Source organism: Stegostoma tigrinum, chromosome 33, assembly GCF_030684315.1.
Source record: "Stegostoma tigrinum isolate sSteTig4 chromosome 33, sSteTig4.hap1, whole genome shotgun sequence".
Taxonomy (NCBI): domain Eukaryota; kingdom Metazoa; phylum Chordata; class Chondrichthyes; order Orectolobiformes; family Stegostomatidae; genus Stegostoma; species Stegostoma tigrinum.
In genome coordinates, this window is record NC_081386.1 from 8037276 (window position 1) to 8057923 (window position 20648).

A 20648-nucleotide genomic window follows, 5' to 3' on the forward strand; every position below is an offset into this window, starting at 1 on the left:
CTCTGGGAAAACAAACATTCACCACATATACCATAGCGGTTCATGAAGACACCTTGTCACCACCTTCTCAAGGGCAAAAGGGGATAGGTAATAGATTCAGAGTTGCCTGTCATGCCTAAAACATTAGAATGAACTTTAAAATCAAAACAACATTCTACTTTATGAGACAGCTGTACATTTTGATTACACACTTGTTGGAAGAGTGAAGCAATATGTTACATTTTCTTGGCTCAGCTGTGCTTGATTTGGAAGCAGTGATGGTTTTGGGATTGAAGCAATTTGATCTCAATCACAGAGACTTAGTACAGTTGGAACAGGAGAGAGTCTTGCAAAGAATTTGTCACGTTGCTTGGGAGTAAAGCCCTGGTCTGTCTGAGGGTAAGTTAATGTAGCTGATCTGCTTTCTCCTTCTGGATAAAGATGCAAGGTCAGGTCATTCAGTCCCCTTTTTCCAGCTTTGGTGTTCAGTGAAACCATGGCTAATGCAAACATGGATGTCATTTCCCTGTTACTGTATTCCTTCGTGTCATTCCCTACCAAAACCTACAATCTCAAACTTGAAAGTTGCCATTGACCACCAACAGCTATATTGTTTTTGAAGGAGAGAGTTCTGGTAGCCTTCCTCTGACAGAATGCTGCCTGACTTCACTGCTAAATGGCAACTCCGATCATGAGATTTCCTTCATATTAATTCTTGGGAAATGGCGTTCCTGTTGAGACCAATTCTAATTACCCATCCCAAATTACCTCTGAGAAGGTGATGGTGAGCTGTTTTCTTGAACTGCTTTTGGGATGTAGAGACACCCACTGTGCTTTGAGGCAGGGAGTTCTGGAAGTTTGACATAGCAACAATGAAAAAAATGGCAATATAGTCCCAAGTCAAATTGGTGTGTGGCTTAGCGGGAACCATGCGGTGGTTGTGTGCATCTATTGTCCTTGTCCATCTAGGTAGCAGATGGTGCTGTTGAAGGAATATTAGCGAGTTAATGCCTTGCATCTTGTAGATGGTACACACTGCTGTCAGTGGTGAAGGGAGTGAATGATGAAAGTGATGGATGAAGTGCTAATCACATGGGTTGCTCATGTTGAGCTTTTTGGGTGTCATCGGAGCTACACCCATCCAGACAAATGGGGAATATTCCAACTCTTAACTTCTTGACTTCCTTCTTGACTTGTTGATGGTGGACAGATTTGGGAAGTCAGGAAGTGACTTACTCACTGCAGGATTCCCAACCTCTGACTTGATTGTACTCTGTTTGAAGAAGGTTTATGGTGAGGGAGCACAAGAGAGCTCAGGTGGTTGGGAGCACATGACCTGGAACCACTTGTGTCCTGAGGAACAGAGCCCAGGCTGTATTTCAAATCTCTGGATCTAGGTGGAGCTGTGTGCCATTTGCTCCTTATAAGAATGTCTCAATCCTTTCAAGAACCCTTGTAAGAATGAGGTATTACAAGCCAACAGACCAATGGCAGAGATTAGGCAAACGTTTAGGCGCTGTGTTTTTGAGACATTAAACGAGAAGGATGAAATCGTATAGGCATCTGAACAGTGTGGAAAGATTCATGGCAGAATCAGATGGGAAATTGACCGGGGGAGCAGCATCTTGCTGTCCAACACACTGGGATGTCAGTCTAACAGTGACAGCATGTGTCAGCTGCCTGCATGGAAAACATACTGCACTTTTATTTCTCAAAGATGATCACCATTCCCACTTCCTGGAGGGTGTGTGCCCACTATTGTGGCAGCTGGCATGACCCCTATATCCTGGGGCACTGTCATGGACCTGGCGTGTTTGAGGGTCTGGGTGCCCTCACCGGGCAGGCTATTGTGGGATCCCCCACTGTGACCATGGCCCATGACACCTACCAGTCCCTGACTGCTGCAGAGCACAGATATAAGCCTGCCCAGGCCTTGCTCAGGGCCGTGGTGGAACAGACAATGGGGCTGCTGAAGGTGGGGTTCTGCTGCTTGGACCAGTCTCGGGGTGTCCCTCGGGTATAATCTGGGCAGAAAGTGCTGCATCGTCCTGGTCTGCTGCACAATTGGAGCAGGCAGTGAGACAATGTGATCGATGCTGAGGAGTGAGGGAATGGGAGTCGTCCTCCAAGGAGAAGGATGAGAACATTGGTTTGGGGGAAACTCGCTTTGTCATGGCAGTGCTCAGGGGTGTTGGGTGCTACAATCAAGCAGGAACTGACTGATGCCCAGCTCCAGTCAATTAGAACTGGGTGCAGCAAACCATCATATAATATAAAATAGTCATTAGTCATCGTGCCAGCATGTGGTTTGCATTGTACAGGCCAACTATTCCTTTTGTTAAATACCAGTTACATAAAGTTTTTTTTTGAGAGAGTATTTCGTCACAAGGCGTAGTGAGTTCTCTTGCCAGATCTCACCAAACAAGTATCAGCGACTATCTGTTTCACCCTCTTTGTGCCCCCCTCAACTGATTCTCGCTCCATCTTGCCAGCTACCATTCCCAGAACAACTCGCCACAAGATATTCCATGATAGACCAGCATGCTTGGCACCAACTCTATCCTTAAAAGTTTGTTGGTCCTCTGCCAATCAGGAGCTGCCAAGAATGGCTCACAATATCTGCGCCACACATGGATGACAAGGGAAAGTTGGTGCCCTGCTTTCTGGGCAAGGAGCGGAGGTCCTGCTGCATGAGGTGATGCCAAAGAGCAACAGCAGAAAAGGTCACCACACCAGGTTCATGACAACCTGGTCCGAGTTGGCCACTTTGGTCAGTGTAGTCCCAGTTGTCCAGAGGAATGCCAAGCAATGTAGGAAAGAGGTCACTAACCTTCTCCACTCTGCCAAATACTACCATCATCTATTTGGTACCTCACATTCATCCTCACTCTGCTACTGCATCCATTTCCCACTATTACCCACAACATCTTCCCTCACTCACTCTCACCCCCACCGAACCCCTAACACCACTGATTCTGCGTGCAGACTGCGCTGCCAACTCATTCACTCGCGACGCCTTCCCACCTGCTCCTACAATAACAGCTATGCCACCCACTTTCATCTCTCTCAATACCTGTCCCTCTCTCATTCCAGGAGGAAAACAACCCCCAGTGGGGGGGAATGAGTCAAGTCGGGTAGTGAGTTATTATCAGGAGAGGATCCTAACTCTGACCTCCCCAAGAGTCTGACTGGTCGTGCCCAAGCCCCTAGATTGATATCAGATATTGCCCTTGACTAACAGTGCTGGGACCCCCTGAGCAAAGCCTATCCTCATTGGCTTCAGCCTGTTTCTATTCTTTATGACTATACATTGAATTGGTGTAGTTTGATGGTAGACATCGACCTGGTGGGCTGAAGGCCATGTTTCTATGCTGTCCCTCTAGGATTGTGATAAGAGGCATGGCAATGCAGTAGCACTGTGAGTTTTGTAGCTCTGGCAGCATTGTGAGCAACCAGGGATGCAGCCTGCTCTAGTCGATGAACTGGATGTGAGTCCCTGAGCAGAGTACTGTGATAGCAGCATTACAATTAGAATTGCTGGTTTAGCCTAATGTGCAGCTTTAAACAGCAGAAGCATCCTGTGAGCAGATCAGAGATGTAGGGCTGTTAGAGTCTGGCATATGTTGGATGCCAATGGGCAGACGCATTCAACATTCCCTGAGATATTGAGGCCTAGTTGCCAAAATGGAGGTCCTTTGGAATAAGCAGCGAATGTCGCCAGATATCTTCTCTGGGAATATTGAGAATTCTCATTAATTTGGCACATTTGGAAGCTCAATATTGATGAGGTATTTCTGGGGCATTTAACAAATTATAATCCCCCTTCATTGGAACTTGTTCAAAAACTCACAGATGCTGCTGTGAAGCCTATAATTGTGTACAAGTGAGAGAACTCCAGGAGAAAGATCCTATTTTCCCCACAGGGGACTATTATGCCCCAGTTGACAGAATTCTTCATTCTTCTAGAATGCCACATTCATTTTTTACACTGCTTGATGTTTCTATAGAGTCAACCTGTATTTTGATTCCACATTATAGATGGAAGCTTGAGGTAGATCATTCGTTAATTTCATGGCATAGATTTTCCACTTCACCATAACGGTCACAATCAGGCAAAGCGGATTGGACGCTCTTTCTAGAACTTTCTGAACGATTATTCTGTTAGACTGAGGATCAAATGAGAATTCACTTTGTTGCATATTCACTGATGGATATTTTTAAGAGACACAATTATGGATTAGGTGACAAATGGGTCATAAAACTCAGAATGTTTGATAATGCAGTATATCTAACCTGCTGTTGGTCTATTCGTTAACTCATTCACCTCATTGCTGAGTCGTCAACTCTATTGAATCCTCTAATCACTTATGAACATTAGAGCATTAAACTTTACAATATTGACTGGAGGTCCGTGCATAGAAATTGTGTGGAATTGACATTTGGCTGAGCAGTCTGTGCAGTCTTTCAGTCTTTGATTATTCTTTTAGTCTATTCTGCATAGATTTGGATGGTAAAATAGTTTTATGAAAAGCATTGCATGTAGTGTACTGGAAAAGTGCAAAAGGTTTAATGGATTTTCGTCACATACTGGTTTTTAATATGAATTTTCAGAATTTAATTAATAAGCTGTTGACTCACTGTATTTTGTATGGGAGGGGTAAATATTTCAGGAATGGTTATGAAACAATATATCAACAGTATGTATGGGCAACACTTAATATCAAAGACACAATTTGGTAAATGTGTCATTTTGCTTGCAAATATGAGCAGCTTTCTTTTGTGTCCCTCACTCTGACTCATAATCTGAAGAAGTTGTATTCAATTTAAAGTGTCCAATTTACAAAGTTTTATTAAAACCAAGAGTGCATCAAATGGGATCAATAAATCAAATGTGACATGATAAGTTGAGAAGCTGGTGGACTGATTATTTTCTCCACAGAAAAGTTGCAATATCTATTTGTCAAAATAATGTGTCCAGGAGAGCCATCTTGAAGTGGTATGGATTACTTTCTTACTTTCTTTAAAGGAGCAGTGCATGAAGAATATTGTTATAGAGTGGCCTGAAAAGCACAGATAAGAATGAATGAGACAATGTAATTGGCTGGCTGTCTGAAGTGTTGCCAATTCAATGATTAAAGTGTCAAAAATCTTTGAAGAATTATACCTCAAACTTGCTCCTCCTTTTCCTCATTTTGAAAGGTTTGTTTCCGAAAGGTCTTCCCTGCCACTTGAGACATGAAAATTCACCATTCCTCCTTGCTTGTTTTCAAATTTGAATACAAAAACTAATTTGCAAGAATTTATAGAATTTTGGTTTCACATGCTCCACTCCTCTTACCTCCAGTGATGGGTAATGCAGCATCTAAGACCAACATAACAAACCACTGAGCATAGCTGCCAGAGAAGGTGGTGAAGGCTGGTACAAACATCGAGAAGGCTCAAGGATAGGTTTTCTGATTGTGTCCCGAGCGTTCTCGGTCAGGCCCACCAGCGCCGAGCGGTGTTCTTCTCTGACCACCGCCTTCTGCTGGCCGACTGTCACTTACAGGATGACCAGCAGGCCGGCAAGGGGACGGGGAAGATAAAAAACCACTCTGTTGACCCCAGAGAACATCGAGGAGCTCAAGAGGGAGTATGCCTGTTGGAGAACCGTGAAACCCCTCTTTGAGCCTCCGGGCGACTGGTGGGAGACGGTCAAAGAGAACATCAAGGGGTTCTTCGTCCTCAATGGTGTTCGAAAGGCGAGAGAGAGGCGGGGAAAGCTGTCGTGACTCCAGAAAAGGATGCAGAACCTGCTCCTTCTGCAGTCAAAAGGGGTGGATGTCACGGAGGACCTCCGTGAGGTGAGGGGCCAGCAAGCCTCGCTCTTCGCCGCGGAGGCCTCCAGGATAATCTTCCAGTCCAGGGTCCACTCGGTGGAGCAGGACGAGACGTGCTTGCATTTCTTCTTTCAGAAGGTGCACAAAGAGAGCTCTGTGATTAGCCGGCTGAAGGAGGACGACGGCTCGGTGACTTCGTCTCGGCCCGACATTCTGAGGATCAGCAGATCCTTCTATGCCGGACTGTATGACACGAAGCCCATGGACAGCACAGCCTCTGAGTCGTTCCTGTGGTCTATCACAGAGGTCTTAGATGACGGCACACGGGAGTGGCTGGACCGGCTGATATCCCTGGACGAGCTGACCAGAGCCCTCAAGTCCTTTGAAAGTAACGAAATGCCCGGGAGCGACAGCTTACCGGTTGAGCTGTATTCCGCTCTGTGGGACCTGGTCGGCCAGGACCTGCTGGAGGTGTACAACAGTGCACTTCGGGCAGGGGAAATGTGCAAGTCCATGAGGAAGGGCATCATCACCCTCATTTACAAGAGGAAGGGGGAGAGGGAAGAAATTAAGAATTGGTGTCCCATTTCACTATTGAACGTGGACTACAAAATCCTGGCCAAGGTCATAGCCAACTGGGTCAGGTCTGTCCTGGAGTCAGTGATTCACCCTGACCAAACCTGTGCAGTGCTGGGCAGGAAGATCGCTGAGACCCTCGCACTCATCAGGGACACGATCGCCTACGTGCAGGACAGGAGGGTGGACGCCTGCCTCGTCAGCCTGGACCAGGAGAAGGGCTTCGACAGGTTCTCGCGTGCTTATACGAGGGACGTCCTCTCCAAATTGGTGTTCAGGGAGGGCATCTGCAATTGAATCTGGCTGCTCTACACCAACATCGTTAGCACAGTCTCGATCAACGGGTGGGAATCGGACAGTTTTCCCGTCAGATCTGGAGTCAGGCAGGGCTGCCCGCTCTCTCCTGCCTTGTTTGTGTGTTTTATGGAGCCCTTCACCGCATCCATCAGGAAGGACATGAGCCTGAAGGGTGTGACTATCCCAGGCAGCGGAGGACTGCAGGTCAAGACCTCCCGGCACATGGACGACGTTGCCGTCTTCTGCACCGACCGTCGGTCGGTGAGTAGGCTGTTGGACATCTGTGGCCAGTTTGAACTGGCCTCGGGTGCCAAAGTCAATAGGGGTAAGAGCGAGGCCATGTTCTTCAGGAACTGGGGTGACCGCTCCTTCATCCCCTCCACCGTCGGTCAGACTACCTGAAGTTGCTGGGTGTTTGGGTCGGTGGAGCTGGGGCGTACACTAAGACTTGCGAAGAGCGTATCGCCAAACTGAGGCAGAAGTTGGGCAGGTGGACGCTCCGGTCCCTCTCCATCGCAGGTAAGAACCTGGCTGTCAGGCGCGAGGGGCTTTCGGTACTGTTGTATGTGGCGCAGGCCTGGCCTATTCCCCGGACCTGCGCCACTGCATTCACCTGGGCCATCTTCCGCTTCATTTGGGGGTCAAGGATGGACCGGGTCCGCAGGGACACCATGTACAAAGACCTGGAAAACGGCGGGAAAGGACGTACTGAACGCCACCCTCACCCTGATGGCTACCTTTGTGTGCGGCTGCATCAAGCTGTATGTAGATCCTCAGTACGCAAACACCAAGTGTCACTACTTACTGAGGTTCTACCTGTCCCCGGTGTTGCGAAGGATGGGCCTGGCCTCGTTGCCGCAGAACGTTCCGAGTAATTGAGCCATCCTGCACCATCTGACCTTTGTGGAGAAATTTTTGAAAGGAAACACCGTTGACCACAAGGCCATCAGGCAGTGGTCAGCACGTTGTATCCTCGAGACCCTTCGGGAAAAGGAGAGGATGGATCCAGTTGTGTGGTTCCCCACGCAGACTGCTAAAGTCGTTTGGCAGAATGCCTCATCACCAGGACATTGTTTGGCAGGCGGTGAGAGGGGCTCTGCCAGTGAGATCCTTTATGCACGCCCGGAATCTCTGCGCCACCGCACGCTGCCCTCGACGTGGCTGCTGGGGGGGACGAGACTGTCGATCACCTCCTTCTGGAGTGTGCCTATGCGCAGGAGGTCTGGAGGGGGATGCAGTGGTATTTGTCAAGGTTCGTCCCGAGCAGCTCCGTGACACGGGACTCCATGCTCTACGGGCTGTTTGCCGGGACGCACACCGAGACAAACATCAACTGCACCTGGAGGACCATCAATGCGGTGAAAGACGCTCTTTGGTCTGCCCGCAACTTGCTGGTCTTCCAGCTGAAAGAACTGACCCCGACCGAGTGTTGCAGACTGGCGCACTCCAAGGTCCAGGACTACGTGCTGAGGGACGTGCTAAAGCTTGGGGTGGCCGCTGCCAAGGCGCGGTGGGGAAAGACCACCATATGAGACGCTTCGGCCGGAATGTAACAGGGGCCCTATTCGGTAACTGGGCCCAGCTGACGCCTTCCCCAACAGGTCAGGGGGCCAATGGGGACTGTGCGGGGAGATGACTGCTGGTTTTTTTTTTGCTTTTGCCTTTTTTCTTTTAGTTGGTGTACGTACCCCCAGGGTAACCCAGCACAGCTACATTACCGGGTAGGTGTGTAAGTATGTTTATTTTTTGTATTTCTACAAATAAAGTATTTTTTTAAGTAAAAAAAAATCTGGTCGACGTGGACGAGTTGGACCAAAGGGTCTGTATCTGTGCTGTACAGCTCTATGACTCGATAGCATGTGATCATGTTATCATATGTTTGGTAACTATTCCTGAAATGCCTAACACCCACCCCCAACCCGAACTAAATACAGTGAACAACAGCTTATTAACTGTGTTCTGTAAATTCTTAGTAAGAGCTACTATGTGAAGGAAATCAGTTAAACATTTTGTACTTTTCCACTACGCTACGTGCAATGATGTTCACAAAACTATTCTACCACCTGAATTGACTCGAAGCAGATTAAAAGATTAATCATAGTCTGGGAGACTGCACAGAAAATACTTTGAGCCCCTCAGCCACACATCCAGTTTCACACATGTGATCATACCTATATCCATAGTGGGGCAGCATGGTGCTCTGTGGTGAGCACTGCTGCCTCACAACAGCAATAATCTAGGTTCGGTTCCAGCCTCAGGTGACCGACCGTCTGTGTGCAGTTTGCACATCCTCCCTGCGTCTGCGTGGGCTTTCTCTGGTTTCCTCACACAGTCCAAAAATGTGCAGCTGAGATGGATTGGCCATGCTGAATTGCCTGCAGTGTCCAAGGATGTGCAGGCTAGGTGGGCTAGCCATGGGAAATGCAGGAGTACAGGGATGGGGTAGGTCTGAGTAAGATGCTCTTCAGGGGGTCAGTGTGAGCTCAGTGGGTAAAATGACTTGCTTCCATGCTGTAGGGATTCTATAAAGCCATTAATTCAAAGTTACTTCATTCAAATTATCTGAGAATTCAATATCTTAATGACTAAGTCCCTATATTTATTCTGTATTTTTATTTTGCTTCAATCAATTTTTTTCAGATTATTTGCTTACTTCATTGCTTAAAAAAATGACCTCAAGTCACTTGTAAGGAGTAGACTGTACTTTGAAATGTTCCTGTTTGTTCAGCTCAGGAATGCTGGCTGAGAGTTGGAAGAAAATACTCCTCCAGTTGACTGTAGAACAGAAGAATGGTTTCACAACCTTGGTTTGAAGCATTAAAGCAGCACTTAATGGCTGTTAGTTGAAGTTTGCTAATCATCAGAGAAATATAAAATGTTTAAATCTATTGAGCATGCTCTCCTTTTGGAGCAGCTGACTGCAAGATTAAAGAACGGCAGGATATAATATGTATTAAAAGTGAAACAGGACGTAACTTGCATGAGCACGAGTTGCATTTGTGCTGAACATTTATCCCTTTACAGTGATGAGCTTTTCCGGATGCTCAGTTCCTATTGGCCCTCTTAGTTAATGAAACACCAGTGGCGGGGGAAAGGCACAGCAGTGAATTGAAGATTATCAGATCTGCCATTGAATAGCGGAGCAGACTCGATGGGCTGGATGGCTGCTTCTGGTCTGACAATATATGGTTGTTTAACTGATCAGCTGGCTGCAGGGAAATTCTATAGAATTGCTACTTGGATCTGCATCGGAGCACTGTGCTTCGCCTTCCCTTTAAAGAAAGAATTCCATTATTCTCGCTCCTTTCACAACCTCGTGACATCCCGAAGTATTAAAATCTGAGTAAATGTTTTGATGTTTTTGGTGATCAGTTACAGTGCAGAAAAGGTATGGCAGCCAAATTGAAGACAGCAAACTGCTACAAAACAACATCATTGCAATGGCCAGATAATTGATCTGGTGTAACTGGTTGGTGGCTATTAATCAGGGCACCCGGGGAATTCTTTTGGTATCCTTTGAAACTGCGCCATGGGATTTATGAAGTTTATCTGAGCAGGCAGACAATGCCTTATGTTAGACTCTTATCTGAAACCTGGCATGTTCAACAGTGCACCACTCTGTTGTCAGCTGACCATTTTTGTGTGTCAAGTGGGACTTGAACTCACAAGCACCTAACCAAAAGGCAAGAAGAATATGACCAAGTGAACCACATCTGACATTCATTCAAGTGGCTCATTCCTCCCAGAATCAGTCACTTATGTGTTGCTATGAGTGTCAAAGCTGTCTGTGACTGCTATCCACAAATACGTCTGTGTACAACAGAGTGACTGAACAGAGGGGTCCATGGCTAGGCAATAGCCTCGTGGTATTATCACTAGACTGTGAATCTTGAGACCCAGATAACATCTGGGGACGCAGGTTTGATTCCTGTCATGGCAGATGGTGGAATTTGAATTCAAAACAAATATCTGGATTTGCAAATCTAATGATGACCATTGTTGATTGTTAGGGAAAAACTTATCTGGTTCACTAATGCCCTTTAGGGAAGGAATCTTCCACCCTTACTTGGTCTGGCCTACATGTGACTCCAGACCCACAGCAATGTGGTTGACTCTTAACTGCCCTCTGGGCAATTAGGGATGGGCAATAAATGCTGCCGAGTCAGTAACACCCTCATCCTGTTAATAAATAAAAATGTGTTGTGAGATTTGCTACTGGAGCGCTGACCTATGAAGATCCATATTATGAGGCTTAGCAGTGGAAGTCTAGGCCACCACTGTTCACAACTTTTAGGAAACTTCAAATGCCAGAGGATACCTTACCACATGATGTTTTGTGGACCACTTCGACAGAAAGGGCTCTGATGCGCTGTATCGCTGCTCACCTCATTACATATATACCTCAGCAGCAACAGTTCTTCCAAATTGCTGACTGTCCCAAGGTACCAAGGTATTATTGCCCGTATGTATGTGGACAATCGTGTTCTTATCCATCCTTTTGCTCATCTAGATAGGAAGTGACTCTTATTCATTGATAGTGCCAGTGATACTGACCTGAGTATGTAGCCATCCCAGGGGAAGAGTAACAGCTTCGTACTGAGGAAATCACACTTGCACAGTGTGTGGGTGACAGACAGGGCCTCTGATTGTTAGGAAATCTGTTGCAATTGTGTTTATGATGAAGCCATCGTAGTCTTAGCAGACCACAGGGCTTCTCTCTCATTGACAGTGAGGACTGGTGGTAGGTTAACTGTATGTCAGACATGGAGAGAGACTGAGGGGAGAGCCCTTCATGGTAAACTCAGCCAGGAATTGAATCCACACTGTTAGCATCACTCTGCATTGTGAACCAACCTTCCAGCTAACTGAGCTAACTGATGTTAGTACCTGGCAGGGTTAGCTGACACCACGAGACAGGCTGTGTCCATCAGACTAAAGAGGACTCATCTTGAGAGGAGATAAAGGGGTGTTAAAGGTGTCTTTGCCAGTGTTTTAAAGTACCTTTAAGCTCTAGTTCTTGTACTATGTCAATGTAGCCAACAGTAAGGTACATTTGCTATCAAGTTGAGCCTGATATCTCCCAAGAGACCATCAAGTATTCCATGTGTAATGCAATAGCTATTAAGTACAACATAATGAAACATTCAGGATTCATGAAGATTGAGCCTGTTTTCTACCAAAGGTTTTGCATGGGCATCCTTCCCCTCTTGTGTCATTAGCTCAGCCTAATGCCACCAACAAGGATTGGCAAAATGAATCTACCCACAGCTTTTCAGTCACACCAACATAATGTCCCAACAGTTCAGCGCCCTGACTTTATAGAAACAATCATCAACATTGATTTCTCAGCAACATTATATACTAAGTTTCCATGGAAATAGATCCATGCACTGGGGTGAGTTTGGGCCCTTACTAAACCTTGGGCTAACACCTCCTCCCACCCACCCGCCTGCAAAGATTCCATTCCCTATTCCCAATTCCTCCGCCTCCGCCGCATCTGCTCCCACGATAAGACATTCCACTCCCACACATCCCAGATGTCCAAGTTCTTCAAGGACCGCAACTTTCCCCCCACAGTGATCGAGAACGCCCTTGACCGCGTCTCCCGTATTTCCTGCAACACATCCCTCACACCCCGCCCCCGCCACAACCGCCCAAAGAGGATCCCCCTCGTTCTCACACGCCACCCCACCAACCTCCGGATACAACGCATCATCCTCCGACACTTCCGCCATCTACAATCCGACCCCACCACCCAAGACATTTTTCCATCCCCACCCCTGTCTGCTTTCCGGAGAGACCACTCTCTCCGTGACTCCCTTGTTCACTCCACACTGCCCTCCAACCCCACCACACCCGGCACCTTCCCCTGCAACCGCAGGAAATGCTACACTTGCCCCCACACCTCCTCCCTCACCCCTATCCCAGGTCCCAAGATGACATTCCACATTAAGCAGAGGTTCGCCTGCGCGTCTGCCAATGTGGTATACTGCATCCACTGTACCCGGTGCGGCTCCCTCTACATTGGGGAAACCAAGCGGAGGCTTGGGGACCGCTTTGCAGAACACCTCCGCTCAGTTCACAACAAACAACTGCACCTCCCAGTCGCCAACCATTTCCACTCCCCCTCCCATTCTTTAGATGACATGCCCATCATGGGCCTCCTGCAGTGCCACAATGATGCCACCCGAAGGTTGCAAGAACAGCAACTCATATTCTGCTTGGGAACCCTGCAGCCTAATGGTATCAATGTGGACTTCACCAGTTTCAAAATCTCCCCTTCCCCCACCGCATCCCTAAACCAGCCCAACCTGTCTCTGCCTCCCTAACCTGTTCTTCCTCTCACCCATCCCTTCCTCCCACCCCAAGCCGCACCCCCATCTACCTACTAACCTCATCCGACCTCCTTGACCTGTCCGTCTTCCCTGGACTGACCTATCCACTCCCAACCTCCCCACCTATACTCTCCTCTCCACCTATCTTCTTTTCTCCCCATCTTCGGTCCGCCTCCCCCTCTCTCCCTATTTATTCCAGAACTCTCAGCCCATCCCCCTCTCTGATGAAGGGTCTAGGCCCAAAACGTCAGCTTTTGTGCTCCTGAGATGCTGCTTGGCCTGCTGTGTTCATCCAGCCTCACATTTTATTATCTTATGCTAAATGTTTAGATTGGCAGAGGAAGCAATCTTAGGCTATAACCCAGGGAAGATTTGCAAAATTGTTATTTTATGCTACATGCTGTCCAGTGTGGAGTAAGGGGTTAATGTGAATTAGCCAGTGATGTAAGTACACACAAAGAGAGCCTGAGATGGCAGCTGACATAGAGACAGCATTCTGTATCAGACTGTAGCAGTGTTTATAATGTTAATAAAGAGTTGGAATCACCTTACTATGACTACATTCAGATCACTGGTAGAATGTAATAGATAAGAAATACCATTCAGCTCAACACTATAGATAGGAACAAGCTGAACTTTCGAGTCAGGATAGATTGGACCATATAGATCTTTGATCTATATCCAACTCCATCCCAAAACACCCAGTATCCCTTTTGAGATCTCTGCACTCCTAAGGTGGTGCTTCTTGTATCCCCTGGGTTATATCACTTCATCATTGTACGCTAATAGCCAAGGCTGCAGTCTCTTGTGTAAACCTTTCCCTGCTGCACTATATCTTTTCATTTGGGCAGTTCTCCAATAGATTTCCATGCTGGATACTTTTAATGTGTTTTGTTATTGGCTGTGTCTCTTCTTGAATGAAATAGTAATATCTTTTATAATCACTTGTGGAAGGAATAGGAATCATCAGAGAATGCTACGACTGGTGAACGAATGAGAATTTTGAAGGATGAAGCTGTGGCAGTGATACCAAATACATTGCGCTGGTTTTAATTTTGATGGATGTGAGGACATAACTGGAAGAACTAGAAAAGGATATGGAGCATTTGTTAGAGGTAATAACCAGAAGGAAATTGGTTCTAAAAATCCGCTGAACCCATGTTGGTAAGTCACCAAAATCTGATGATTGCATCTGGGATCTTGTAATTTAGAAACTCTAACCATTACTTTTCATTCTTAGTTTTGCAAATGGTTTCATTGGACTGGGCGGTAGCTAAGATCTCCACTGCAGGTTTTCCATATGCTCCATTGCAAACATCAGCAGTGTTTCGTGTGAGAGAAGACAGTGCACGTCAAAATGATGGATTCTCTTACACTAACCAGAACCCCTTTTCCACTGTTCTGAGTGATTCAGCTGCTATTTCAGATAATGTTTGAAAGCAGGGCCACTGGAGTCTGTATCTCTCTCCAAATCAGAAGGAGCACTCAGTTATGCTAGGCTTCTGCTCGGTACCAGCTGGCCTCTTATCAAAAATCCATTGATATTCCTTCCTCACCAGTGCTATGTGATTCATCAAGGCATTTCTCTTGAACATCACTATCCATCGTGTGTGTGTGTGTGTGTGTGTGTGTGTGTGTGTGTGTGTGTGTGTGTGTGTGTGTGTGCACGCGCATGTGACTTTCCAGAGACTACCCTTAAGTGGATTACAGTTTCTGGGTTGGCTGAAGAATGGTGTAAGTAAGTATAATCAAGAGTACAAATAGCTATATGGAAATCATATAGAATCTGAATAATCCAGGGCATACCACAATTACTGTACTGCCTCCTGAATTCCACAGGTCCTTTACCTTTGAAATCTTTCCTATCACACAAATTAACCACCAATGCCTGCACATTGACAGTGACATGCTATCTTTGGCAATTGCCTTTCCCACCTTGCGAACTCCAGTTATGGCTAAAGTATGCTTTTACAGGTATTGAATGCGATAGTTTGCCCCTGGAAATTGTTTCCTGTTGTATATACATTTTCTACCAGAAATACATGTATAATCTAATTTAAATTACCCATTATGCAGGGAAACAAACAGGCCTGCTTCAGTTCTGGAATGTTTGCACACTATTGCACAGTTACAACATTTGGCTCATGCATTTATGACCTTCAGAACAGCGAATATGTAGCACCATTTTGCTCTTGCTAATGTTTTGGAGTTTGATTCTCAGTTTCAGCCAGGGAATAATTAGCACAAGACCCAGTAAAACCACCCCAAGCTACTATCTGTTTCTTGGACAATCATGAGTCACACATCACCAGATTATAGTTGAATAGGTTTATTTGAAATCAAGCTTTCAGAGCATAGCCCCTTTGTCAGATGAAGTGAGAGAATAGAACATAAACGCAGAATTTATAGACAGAGGGATCAAGGGCAGAGAGATCAAAAGATCATACAAATGGTGTGAATGGACCGTCAAATAATAAGTCTCCGCAAGTGATCAAAAGTGTCAGACGGTGTAAGTAAAGTGTCAACAGCTGAATAACAAGCGAAGGGATGACTATAATCTGATTAATTGAGACAGAGTGAGGTTTACAAAAAAATTAACAATAAGATGGTGCTGGAGACAAACCAAATGGCTGGTATAACATGATAGGTATAAAAGTCACTTGCTGAAGGTCTAACCAAAGTGATGAGTAATCCGAAACTGTGCAATCTAATTAATGTAGAGAGATCATAACAACTTATCAAGCAGATGGTGTCAAAACGGGACAGTAAGGAAGCTTTTTCATACACAGAACAATGTGTCAGGGTCACTTGTAGTGTGACATAAACACAAGATCATAATTGAAGCCGTCTTCATGGGTGCAGAGCTTGGCTATCAATTACTGCTCAGTGATTCTGCCTTGTTGTGTATCTCAAAGGTCACCTTAGAGGACATTTACCCGAAAATCTGAGGCTGAATGTCCATGATTGCTGACGTGTCCTCCGACTGGGAGGGAATATTCCTGTCTGGCGATTGTTCCGCAGTGTACATTCATATATTGCCATTGTGTCTGCACCGTCATGCCAATGTACCAAGCCTCGGAGCTTCCTTGCCTGAGATAGGCAGCATTGGCCGAGTCTCTTGAGTATCTGTAGTCCACGTCAAGGGTTGTGTTGCTACACGCATTGTATAAATGCAGAAACACAGAAGCATTGAAGATAGCAGCAGGAGGAGGCCATTTGGCCCCACCATTCTTCACAACAATGGCTGATCATCCATCTCAATAGCCAGATCCAGCTTTGTCCCCTGAAGTTTTGATCCCTTTCTCTCCAAGTGCTATATCTAGTCCCCTGTTGTATACATTCGATATTTTGGCATCAACTATTTCCCATGGTAATGAATTCCACAGGCTCATTGAGTGAAGAAATGTCTCCCCATCTCTGTCCTAAATTGCCCACCCCAAATCCTGATACTGTGACCCCTGGTTCTGGACACACCCACCATCGGGAATATCTTCCCTGCATCTACCCTGACCAGTCCTGTTAGAATTTTATAAGTCTCTATGAGATCCCCCTTCGCTCATCTGAATTCGAGTAAAAGCAATCCTAACCTAATCAATCTCTCCTCTCACATCAGACCCGCCATCCCTGGAATCAGCCTGGTAAACCTTCGCTGCACTCCCTCAAGAGCAAGAGCATCCTTCCTCAGAAAAGGAGACCAAAACAGCACATAATATACTAGGTGTGGTCTCACCAAGGGCCTGTACAACTTCAACAACACATCCCTGCCACATGGATACTATATGGATACATATCTCACATGCATAGTACCACCCCTGTGATGGTAGTATCCATGTCAATGATCTGACCTGCCTTGCCAAAATTGCTATTGGCAGGGTTGTGTGGTGTTGTGGTCATTACTGAATGCTGGGTAATTTGCTGCGAACGATGAACTGCCATGATGTGAAGGTACCAGTGCTCGATGAGTGGACAAAGTCAGAAGTCACACGACACCGGGTTATAGTCCAACAGGTTTATTGTAATCACAGGCTTTCAAAGTGTACACCCTTTGTCAAGTGAAGTGAGTGGGAAGCGCATAGACACAGAATTTATAGGCAGAGAGAAAGATCATACAAATGGTATGAGTGGGGTGTCGAATAATAAATCTCTGCAGGTCATCAGAAGCGTCAGAGAGTGTGAGTAAAGTGTCAACAGCTGAATAACACGCATCCTCCAAGGCAGCCCTCATGGTACAGAGCAATGCAGAATCGCCAAGCCGAACCTGATAGACAAGTTCCGTATCCATGAAGACAGCCTCAGCCGTGATCTTGGGTTCATGTCACATTACATGTGACCCCACCCCACTGTTCTGTATCTGTAAAACCTTCCTTACTGTCCTGCTTTGACACCATCACCTTGATAAATTGTTATGGCCTCTCCACCTTAATTAGTTTGTACAGTTTTGGATTACTCATTACTTTGGTTAGGCCCTCAGCATGCAAATGTTATACTTATCATGCTATTCCAGTCATTTGGTTTGTCTCCATCACTACCTTACTTTTTTATGTACTTATCTCTCTGCTTTATTTATTCGGATTATAGGTCATCCCTTCACTTGTTATTCAGCTGTTGATATTCTACTCACACTGTCTGACACTTTTGATCAACTGCAGAGACTTATTATTTGACACTCCACTCATACCATTTGAATGATCTTTTGATCTCTCTGCCCTTGATCACTCTGCCTATAAATTCTGCGTCTGTGTGTACTCTCTCACTTCAGCTGACAAAGGGCTTGTGCTGTAAAAGCTAGTGATTTCAAATGAACCTGTTGGGTTATATGCTGGTGTGGTGTGACTTCTGACTTTGACCGCCCCAGCCCAAAACACTGACATCTCCACATCATGGGCATAGATGAAGACTGTTACAGCAGAGAAAGGAAAATATGTGCCCTGTTGTGACGGCACCAGCTTTTTTTGTACAGCTATCCAATTTGGTCATACAGCCAAGCTTTATCATCAAAAACTTGCTTACTAAGTCTCGTTGAATGCAACTCCAAATGCCTTTTCAAACTGCCAATGGAATCTGATCTCACAACGTTTCAAGTCATCTATCCTGACTCTTAATTTCTGCTCTGTCTTCCTTTGCTTTACTTCTAAAAAGCAGTTCATTCAGGGGATGCATTTAATGCCTGTCCTGAGTTGCCTTCAGGAATGTGGTCTTGAGCTGCCTTCTTGAACCAGGCAGTCCATTTGAGTCTAAATAGACTCACAGTGCCTTTAGGGAGGGAGCTCCAGGATTTTGAACTAGTGGCTGTGAAGTTCCAGTGCCAGAGGGCACTATTCTCCCTATTTATTCTACCCACGCCTCCCAAAATTTGAACAATTCTAATACAACTTTCTCTTAACTTTCTGTGCTCTGAGGACAGCTCTCACCACTTCTCCAATCTCTCCACTTTGCCGAAGTTTCTCATCCCTAGAATTGTCTTGGAAAATCTCCTCTGTATCTGCTTTAAGCCTTTATCTGAAAGCACAGAATGATTCGAAACACTCCAGCTGTGGCCTAAACAGTGAAAGCTGAGATCTGTGGCTGCCCTGGACTCTGCAGGAATTAAAACTTGGTCTGCAGGAGACTGATAGAGCATGAAAATCATGAAACTCAGATCTTGCTGAGATTTGCAGGACTTAGTCTATTAAACAATATTGTTGACTTTGAGGCTGTTTTCTTCTTAGTACATTATTGCGCTCCACAACTGATTTGGTTAAATGAGCAGTTTTTCTTGAAGACGCTCTAATTCCAGTAAAGTCTGATGAAAATGATTAGGAATGATGGTTACAATTTTTAAAACCAATTTGCAAACGCTGTATGGAGTTTGTGTACATGTGGGACTATTTAGTCAGCTGCAGTAATGCATGGCAAGATCACTTATAACTGTTTGATAAGGGAAACTCATTGCTGTTTAATGTGACTATTATGTTGTTACATATTGGGCATTACTTCTGTTGGAGGTGAGAGATATTAGTCAGGAATGGAGTCGCATGGTGGATCTCCTTCCCACACAGTCCATTTGCCTTGACAGTACTCCGCCTAAGATTTTCTTAAGTGCAATGATCAAAGTACCCTGAACCCCTATTTATTCATGGTTGGCGTATTCAGCTGGCAAACTGTGTATAATTTAGCAGGGATTGGCTTATTTTAAAAGCCATCCTGTGACCCAGAAGTGACTTTTTAAAACATGGAAGACAGTGCTCTTTCAATTGAAGTAAGTGGCAATGCTTTCAGTGTGCTGCATAGCTGACTACAACTGGGCAGGAGTCTGCGCTTAAGTAATTCCTAGTTTGCAGGCATCATTAGTGTTCATGTCATTGGCGGCAGCAATGTGTCTTGAGCATTCCTCCTTACCAGAGTCAATGAGATAAAACAGCATTTCGAGAGAAAGAAAAAAAATAGCCACCAATTGCTAATCTTGCCAAACAGAGATACCAAGGGATTACACTTTTGTAATCACATAGAATCCTCCTCACCAGCAAGTCAGAGCAGAGTGCAATAGTTAAATGTTCTGCAGCTGTAAACCAGAACAGACCAAAACCTCAACTGTTCTGGTGCAAGTCGGCAGTTTTGCAGGGAAATAAATAATGGTGCAGAAAATAATAGCCCAGACCATTTGGAAACAGATGTGTTGTGCCGGCTGTGTTTTTATGACTATGCAGGGCCATCTGGGGAGGAGAACTAGTAATTTTCATTTAATGCAAATCAGCAATATTACAAATTTTACATTAGTTTACAACTTCTAAATGTGTGTGTGTGTTTTTATATTTGTGAGAGCATGTATGTTTTTATTCAACATAAATCTCCACAGCCCTGATGTGTATCATTCAGCCCATTGAAGCTAGGCTAGCCATTGTTTGTGATTGGACATTGCAATTGGATAGAGTCCACAGACCACAGTCATGGTGCTGCCTGATCATTAAATGATTTTACTGGTCCTTTTCTGTGCCTGAGCTGGGGAATAAAAGGGATCTGTAAGCTAAAAATATTGCTGTAAACCATTCCAAAATAGATTTTGATACAAAGAGCAGCTGGTGTTGGTACACCAGGGCAGAGGGCAGAGTCACAGGCTTTTTGACATTGTTCTGTAGGTCTCAGCGCAGGAGGTGGAGGAAATAATATCACCTGTCTACTTCAGACAAACTCCAGACAAGTGAAGCAAATGCAACGGGGCCAAGAAGCCAGGCATGTCTGTATTCAGAGTCTAGCAAGATCAGAATTTAGTGCCACACTATGTTCAGTGACCTTACATGGGTCATCAAGGTTACAGGTCACCTTGCAAGGCTATCTGCAGTCTTCCTCACTATCAGTTGGCAACCGTCTACCAGGCATGTAGCAACTACTGGGGCAGCACCACACAGGAGGTTCTGGGTCAGGAAAATGGATGCTGAGGGAATAGGTGAAGTCATCTTTGGTATTTGTACATTTGGTTTGGATTGTTTATTTTGTTGTGGCTTTAATTTTAGCGTTGAGGGCTAAGTGTTGGTCAGCAGTAGAACAAAGCTAATACCTGCAACTGTTGATGAATGGGGAGTGGAGTTACGTTGACTGATGTTGCTTTCAGGTGAGTCCACCATAGACAGCCCAACCACAGTGTCATATAAGTGTTACTGTGCAG

General features: G+C 45.5%; 1 protein-coding gene across 3 annotated transcripts in view; it reads left to right on the forward strand.

Moving 5' to 3' along the window:
- bnc1 (basonuclin zinc finger protein 1) overlaps window positions 1-20648 on the forward strand; it is a 112712-nt gene that overhangs the window by 36400 nt on the left and 55664 nt on the right. Inside the window, exons 1-2 of one of the 3 annotated variants that reach the window (XM_048562895.2) lie at window positions 10879-11121; window positions 13961-14121. The exons of the other annotated variants lie outside the window; for them this stretch is intronic. Of the exons in view, the coding sequence (XP_048418852.1) occupies window positions 14104-14121 (18 nt within the window). The 5' untranslated portion in view covers window positions 10879-11121; window positions 13961-14103. Of the gene's footprint in view, window positions 1-10878; window positions 11122-13960; window positions 14122-20648 lie in introns of those variants that run through there. 3 annotated transcript variants of the gene reach the window in all.